At 51.8% G+C, this 8,279-nt stretch overlaps 1 protein-coding gene across 11 annotated transcripts in view; it reads left to right on the top strand.

Annotated features, from left to right (window-relative positions):
- The first annotated feature begins 7,975 nt into the window (after positions 1-7,975).
- The window catches only part of Ptprt (protein tyrosine phosphatase receptor type T), a 1,025,960-nt gene continuing 1,025,656 nt past the window's right edge, over positions 7,976-8,279 (top strand). For 9 of the 11 annotated variants that reach the window (XM_074074793.1, XM_074074790.1, XM_074074786.1 and 6 more), the window contains exon 1: positions 7,982-8,063. Coding sequence is in view for 2 of the 11 variants with exons in the window: in XM_074074791.1 (XP_073930892.1) it covers positions 7,976-8,063 (88 nt within the window). In the remaining 9 variants the exon portion in view is untranslated. Of the gene's footprint in view, positions 8,064-8,279 lie in introns of all 11 variants that reach the window. The other 2 variants (XM_074074791.1, XM_074074788.1) reach the window with 1 other exon arrangement.

Genomic DNA, 8,279 nt, shown 5'->3' with positions numbered 1-8,279 from the left:
TCATGGAGCCATCTCTTTGTGCTCAGGAGTCCTCTGCTGTCATTCTAGCCCAGTCCCTCGGAGGATGAGGGAGATTCTGCAGGCTGAAGTTCACTGCTAGCATTTTGTGTGAAATATACTTGTATGTAGTACAATAAAATAGTTCTTAAACGATGCTGTTTTCTGAAACTTAAGCAACCATATTTATCCCACTGGAATAGCTATAGATTTGCTGCTGGCTGGCTGAAAACTTTGAGTATAGCATTCATGCTTTGGTACAGAGGAAAGGGAGGCTGTAAAAGTCTCAGGGATATGTGGGTGGGGGGGGTTGGGATGAGTGTTAAATGGAGAGGAAGAGGAGGTAGATAGAGTGCAGACCCCAAGTAACAGATAAGATCTCTAGACCACTTGTAAAGAGGTTTAGGAACATCTTGACTCATAAGTGAGATGAATAGATGTTACTGGACTGGCTGTGATCGTTGGCAAAAACACCCCTTCCCGTTCCATTCAGTCTTATGGGGCTGTGAGTTATGGTGACCATCCTCAATACAATGGCCTAGGCTGGCCCATTGTAGTACATGCCTCCGTCCTTGGCCAAATTGATTGTTTCGGGAAATGGAATGTGAACCAAATCACCCAATCAGTGTTTTGTACTGTCTTTTAGTGGGTAGAGTTTAGGAGGGCGTTGAGGAAGGATGCAAAGCTGTGAGAACTGTATATGGGTGCCATTGTCCACTCACAGACAGAAGCATGGCTAAGGTATGGGGGGGGAGGGAGGGAGAGAGAGAGAGAGAGAGAGAGAGAGAGAGAGAGAGAGAGAGAGAGAGAGATGCATAAACAAAAAAGCCTCTCAAGCCTTCATTGTGTCCCTCTCTGCCAGGTGCGTCTGGCGGTCTGGCCAGGGTAGAGCATAGTCTGATGTTCCTGAATTAACTTGGACAGAGCTAGCCACTCACAACCTTACAGGGCACAGTTGACAAACAGGACGAGCATCCAGGATCTTCCATGAAGTCCTGTGTTCATCAGTATAGGGTGAGAGAGGACTTGGACTCATTAACAAGAGCGCCCAGTGGTTCCTAGGATCAGGGTTGCTGGGAAACACCACACTGGTACATCTCATCCTGCACACCTTCGAGTCTTGCTCAGGTTCCCTTTGATAAGTTGGTTCCTCCATAGACCTTGACAAATGGGCACTGATCCTCCCATTTGGAACATCTCATCTTGAATATATTTGGCACTGAAAGGTAAGTTTAGTCCAAGTTTTAAGTGCTTGCTATATGCCCTGTTGGGTCTTAGCTTTGGGGACTTGGGTGTGAAAGACACAGTCTTGGCACACTCAGATTACTTCCATCCATATGAAGAAGACACACCTGTAAATGGTATGAAGGGAAATTCACATAGCCCACTATAGTCCAGCCCATGGACACGGCCCAATATCCAGCCTTGAAGGAAAAGGGTTTGGATGCCTGGATAAGGACAAGGAAGGATGAGATTTTGACTATGGCATTCCAGAGAAAGGAGACTACATAGGCAGAGGTCCAGAGGGAGACAACGGGGTGCTGTTCTGTTTGGCTCGGAAAAGAGGGTGTGTGTGAACAGAGTGTGGAGGAAATGAAATCAAATCACAGAGGGCCAGGCAGTCTGGGCCCAGGGTTGTGGACTTTATGCTGTGAGCAGTGGGGCATCAAGTGTGGGTTCTAGGCTGGTGTGAGTGATGGGTTGTGGAGTGATTATCTTTTCAAACAACTGCTCTGACTTGCATGTGTGGACAGGGCTCAGAAGGGATGAGAAAAGAGGCAGTAAGAGGCTGAAGGTGACACTCAGGTTCCTGAATGGGATGGAAAGGAACAACCAGCTCACTTCACCTCATAGTGATGAGTTCCTCTCTACTTGGTCCCCTCTGGAATCCAAGTTTCAAGTCAGGACCAGGAAAAAAGTTAAAAGTCTTGGGGGACCTTGGTGATCTGAAAAGGCTCATGTCTAACTCCAGGGCACCATGCTGCTTGAGTGAGAATGGTGGCTTTTCTCTTGCTTCATCAGAGAAGCCACTCTGCTGGAAGCCAGAAGGAAAGGCTGGAGTCATAACTCAATCATGTTTGCCAGCTATCATTCCAACCTGGAGACTGTCACCACCCTGTCCCTTGTGTGCTGGTATAATCTCTCAGCCTGGGCTGGCTGTGGGCTCCCTGGGGATGGGCTCACTTTAATTTGACATCTCCACTGTCCATCAAGAGGCCAAGCATACGTTAGAGGTGCAAGCATCCATAGTTGTGTTTTTCACACATCACTCAGCTTCCTTTTTAATTAAGAAACAGCTGCTTGATAGATTCCACTGGAGCGAGATACAGTCTTTGCAGTAAATTCAGGACACCCAGACCAGGGTCTTCTTGCCAGTGCTCTGGATCATGTGATTCTGTTTTGGCCCAAGGAAGAAGCAGCTGTCTCTTCATGCCACGCTGCTGTCCAGGTGTCCTGGAGAGCTGCCTGGAGTCAAGGCTGGGGTGGGATGGTGAATGTAAGATTTGGAAGTAGGAAGAAAGGATGGGAATTGATCTCTTGAGTGGGCCAGGCCTTATTTTAGGTGTGTTTACATCCATTAACTCACCTAATTCTCCCATCAGCTCAGTGAGGTGGGAATAATCACTCCAATTTCACAGATGGGAAAACAGATTTGGAAAGAGAAAGTGACTAGTTTGTGGTTACTTGGGTGGTGAACGAAAGTACAAAGAATGGGCAGATGCTAAGCCTCCCTGGGAAAGGGGTGTTCCCAAAATGGAGCATGGCAGAGAAGAGTAACCAGGTGTGTGGACCTGAAAATCATAGGCAAAAAGGATCTAGAAGAGCACAAGAATTGGGATGCTTACCTGGAGTACATCCAACATGCAGACACAGGTCCCCTGGAAGTGCGTCTAGGTTTTCAGAGAGAAAAGCCAGCTTTCAAGGAAGGAAATTATAGAGCAACAGTATTAGCTGGGGGTAACGGAAATCTTTCTAACCACTAGGACCTCAAACTGAAGATAGACTCCTTTGTAAAGTCCTCTGTTTGGACAGAGCAATATTACCAGAAAATGCATGCTTTCACAGAACAAAATGGTTGGATTATGAGGTAACACTTGAAATATCTTTAGGATTTCTAAGTTGCATTTGGGTTACTTGTATTTGTGGGTCTTGACAGATAGCATTAATGCATATTAATATTTCTGCCATCAAAATATTACTCAAGCCAGAACTCCTGGCTCTGAAAGAGAGTGTGGTGTGTGCATAGTGACTCTGCTAATAGAAAGGTTAACTTGTATTTCTGAATTATTGATAGTTGCTTGTTACTAATTTTTTTCCTGAGAAAGGAGGAAATTATTAATGAAGAGATCATTGCCAATGTGTCTGACATCTATTAATGGTTTCATCTTGCAACCAGATTAAAAGAGACAGCTGGTCCATGAATTTATGTGTGGAGGCAGCTCCAAGTGCGCTGACAGCTCTGCGTGAGGATGGGGCCTGCAGGCGTCAGGGCCTGGCCATCCACGTGGGCATCTCCTGGTTGGCACAGAGACTGTGTTAGGGCTGTCAAAGGCTTCTCTGCAGAGGACCAGGCAGTGGATGGCCTATCACTCTCCTGACATCTTTCCAACCTCTCTGTTACCCACAGGAGACTGCCAGCACCCTTGCTGTGCCAGTCACCTATTGCCACTTCCTCCATGGATATTTTAAAACTGGACTTTTCAACTTGAGCATGCATCAGACATCAGAATTACCTGAAAGGCTGGCTAAAACACAGGTTCCTGGGCCCTACCCCCAGCATGTCTGATTCTGTAGGTTTGAGAGTAGGTCTGAGAACTTGGGGATGTTCCTGGTCCTGAGATATTCCTGGTCCACAGACCATACTTTGAGAACCAGTACTTTGAGATCAATGATTGTTAGACTGTGCTGTGAGACTTTCTTTAGAGAAGGGGTCAGTAAATTTTCAGCTTTGTAGGCCAGACTGCCTCTGTTGTCTAGACAGCAGTCATAGGCAATATGTCAATGAATAAATAGGGTTGTGTTCCAATAAAACTTTATAAAAACAGGTACTGGGCCAGACTTTGCCCATGGGCTGTAGTTTGCTGACTTCTGTTCTAGAGCAGTGCAAGAGCAGTGAGGAATTTCTGCAAAAATGAAGCCAAAAACAGTGTGCAAAAGAATATGAATGAATGACTGTGGTACAATAAAACTTTATTTATAAAATAGACAGTGGGTTGGTTTGGGCAGATGCTCACTGACCTCTGCTCTAGAGCAGTGTTGTTGATGGGATGTCTACAGCTGTACTATCTGATACGGCAGCTGCAAGACACATATACATATGGCTACTGAGCACTTGAAATGTGGCCTATGTGATTAGGATTGAAATTCTTAAATTTAGACTTAAGTGGCTAGTGTCTACCCTTGTTCCATGGTAACAGCTGTTCCAAGGCAAGAGAAGAGAAAGGTCTGGTGGAACAGCCACCCTGTGGCATGTAAAGTGACCCTTTCCACCTCCCTAGCCAGGGCCTTTGTCAATCCTTGGCCCCATTTTCCTCTTGTACAAGATGGGGATTAAACAAGAGCAGTAACTCTGATCTTTCCTCATGTGTAAGTGACCTGTCTTGGCCTGAAGTGTCCTCCCTGGTGCTCTATCCACGCTGGAGGGCCGATGAGCACTAGGGCAGGAGTAGGAGCCAGCTCCTGTCTTTTATTCTCTTCTCTTTGTCCATTCTTCCATACCAGACCAGAAGCTCCAGGAAGGTAATGGTCTCCTGTGTGGTTTGAACTGCAGACCCACAGTTCTATGCTTCCTGGCTCATGGCAAGTAGCAATAGTCATTGTGATGATATTCCATGTCACAGGCTTCCTCTAAAACTCCCCTGGATTAAAGATCTGCAGGAACTGTGTCTGAACACCCCTGGTTTGGTCTCCATTAGGGCTGAAAGGAAAGCCACTGTGCAGACAGGAAAACTGAGTCCCAGAGAGGTCTTGCCAAATGTCCCACAAGGTTAAGGGCAGAGTGGCCCCTAGGACAAGGGGCCTGCTAGTTGAGCAGCATTGGAGGTCGCTGCAGGGTGGAGTGCCACACTACCCTTTTTGATAATCACAAAACTGACTCCCGGGTTTCCTCCCTCCTTTAGCACTGATGCTGAGCCCACCCTGAATCAGAAGTCAAGATGAGGCTACTTTGCAGCTTTGCAAACTGATGGGGTAGAAGGGAAAGTGGCTTCTCTTTTCTAATCAGCCCCTGGGCTGCCTGTGCCTGTGTGGAGCGGGGAGAGGACTCTGGAGCTCTCATGAGTCCCCTCTCTTGAAAGTTGGTTCAGAGTGTCTTTGTGTGAAGCAGGCCTAGTCTTGTGCCATCTCTCTTCCTCCTTTCCTTTTCTCCCTCTGTTCAGCAGCCCTGTGTGATGTGCCCAGGTGCTCTTGGAACTCAGTCTTGTCAAACAGATCAGCGAGGAGACAGTGTCCCCACAGGAGCCAGCACAGGGAGCGTTGGTAACAGACCTGCTGACCAAGGTTTCAAAGCCTAAGGATGCCTGTGAGTTTACGAGGAAAATGATGAAGATGCACCTTCCAGGCAGAGGGAAGGGCAGGTGCAAAGGCACAGTGGAGAGTCTGGGTGGCAGAGCCTTGTCTGGCAGCAGGTGGGAACACAGGTTCCTGAGGAGTGGAGGGCAGCTCAGAAAGCACAACCGAGGATGGTGGTTCTTGACTGCACACCTGGTGCTGGGATCAGATCCTCTTCCCCCAGTTCTGTCACCAAGAAATGGGACCTTTGCTCTGGGCTGCAGGAACCTGGTTCAGAAGTGGGAACTTTGCCTGCAGAGATAAAGCAACCCTGGAGCGTGGGTGCCTGAGGGTGCTGGGAGTGTGCAGGAAGGAGTGTGCTGGGAAGATGCTGTGAGAACTGCTATTTTATACTTTTCCATAAAGCTTGAGAGAAGGAATGAACTGGCAGGGTCCCAAGGGAGCTGGACAAGTTAAAATTGTGACACCAAGCTCTTTAGTGGTTTAGAAACGTCCTCCTCCCCAACTGAGTCAGCCACTGAGGTCACAGGTCATGGGTGGGGGCCAGGCCTCTTTTCAGAGACTCCCTAACAACTCATCTTCCCAAGGCAGGGTCTGAGTGGAGAGTTGATGGAGTGAAGAGTTGGTAGTTCACTCTGAGCAGAAGGGATCTTTCTATTCCAATTGTCCCCAAGGGTCAATCATCCTTGTGTCCCCAGAGAACAGCAGAAATACGGAAATAGGTAAGCGTACCATCAATATCTGCAGAATTGTTAAGAACTTCCCAGGCAGTTTGTAAAAGGTCCAGCCCCCAGCCCTGCCCCCCCCCCAGACTTGTGGCATCCCTGAGAGGGGGGGATGGGAAGCAGGACTGGGGGTGCATGTGTGAGTTCTTTATCAGGCAAGTGTGGCAGCACTGGTTGGTGGACAGTGGATAGCCTAGTTGTCCAGGGAGAAGCTAGTCCAGGTTTCTTCTTTTGAAAGCAGTGACTGGTGAAGGAGAGAGAGTGGAGTGGTGGTGGAAGTTTTTTTTTGCCTGGGATTACAAGTGGGCGTTGGGGAAATGATTGGGTCTCTGTTGAAGGGAACTGCTTACTCCACCTAGCGGGAACTGGGGAATGAGTGGTGCCCCAGGTTTTCTGCCACAGCAACTTCAGTTTAGAGCCTGGGGCTCCCCACCTTTGGAAACTCTGGCCATGACTGACTTTCACATGATCTCCTGTTTGATCCAATTCTTGAACCGTCAACAAACATGGGAGGGGTGTTGTGTTGAAACAGAAGGAGGGCTTCGGCCAGGTAGCAAAGAGTTCACAAGGTGGGAATTGAGATCTCGGGGTGTCCCCATCCTTGGCTTTTATTACATCCTCGACCACCATCCAAAACCCGGGCGGCAGAAAGCCCCAGCCCCGTGGGCTGTGAGAGACATCTTCGACTTGGCTCTCATCTACCGTTTTAGGCGTTCAGACCCAACCAGGTCTTTGTTCAGCCAGGAAGAAAAAAGGAAAAAGCTTGTGGTTCTGTCTCCTAAGAAAGGGAGGGGGGAAAGTGGCCAGAGAAAAGGAGGAGATGCGACAAACAAGGGGGAGGGTGTGTGTGCAGGTGCTGGGAGGCTGACAAGGTGGCAGTGTGGGGGGAATGATTGCAGCATGGTCAGTGATGAACCCAGGAGAGGAGAGGGGAGAGAGGGAGACAGAGAGAGAGAGAGAGAACTCTTAGATGAAATTGTCATCTCAGGGGTGTGCCAGAGACCCTCTCCAGCAGCTGCCTGCCCCAGCTTTGGGGAAGACACCCCCCACACCCCGCAATTCACCTGGCCCCGCATTCCGAGTTGAGAGGGTCCAACCGCTTCCTCTTTCCTTCCTCTTCCCCATCACCGCCTCCACATTCACCTGTTCCCCCACCCCGAGTTCATAGCGCTGCTCCCTCTCTCCTTCCTCCCCCCGCCGCCCCCATACCTGCGACCCCGCAGGGCAGGCGATGCTTGGCTGCATGGCAGGGCGCGGGGAGAAGAGGCGAGGACCCTGCCGGTCGTGTGGGTGAGAGGGTGATGTGTGTACGCGCGTGACTGTGCGAACTGCCGGGAGCCGGCCAGCCCGGGAGAGGGTGCGTGGGGGAGCCCGCGTGTGCCAGCCGCGGGCGTGTGCCAGGCGCGGGCGTGCGCGCGAGGGTGTGTGCGCGGCCGAGGCGGAGCGCCCGGGCGGGCGGCGGCGACGGCGGCGGCGGCGGCGGCGGCGTTAGGACTCGGGGGACACCGCCCCCCGGCCCCCGCGTCCCGCCCCCGCCCAGCCTCCAGCCTCAGTTTGCGCCGCGCTTCGGCTCGGTTCGGAGCGCAGCGGCGCCGGCTCCCGGAGCCCGAGCGGAGCCAGCCTGGGCGTCCAGAGGCGCGCACAGCCTGCGGCCGTGCCGGCGATGCGGGGCCGCCCCGCGCCCGCCCCAGTCCCGGCCCCGGCCCCCGCGGGAAGGGGCTGAGCCGCCCGCCGCCGCCCGGATGGCGAGCCTCGCCGCGCTCGCCCTCAGCCTGCTCCTGCGGCTGCAGCTGTCGCCGCTGCCCGGCGCCCGGGCGCAGAGCGCCGCAGGTGAGTGCGCCCGCCCGGTCCCCGCTCTTCCCCGGGGCGCCCGATCCCCACCGCACGGTCCTCGGAGGAGAAAGTTGTGCGGGTTCGCTGGGGGCGCAGCTTCGGGTGGCCCGAGCCCGAATCCCAGCTGCTGGGTCCAGGCGCTCCGGGGCCAGCGTGCTCGGTCCCTCGCGTCCCCCGGCAGCCCGCGTTTCTCCAAGTTCCTCGCGTTACTTC

The sequence above is a fragment of the Castor canadensis genome, chromosome 5 (assembly GCF_047511655.1).
Source record: "Castor canadensis chromosome 5, mCasCan1.hap1v2, whole genome shotgun sequence".
Classification (NCBI taxonomy): Eukaryota; Metazoa; Chordata; class Mammalia; order Rodentia; family Castoridae; genus Castor; species Castor canadensis.
Note: the sequence above shows the minus strand (reverse complement) of the source record. Positions and strands in the feature narration are given on the sequence as shown.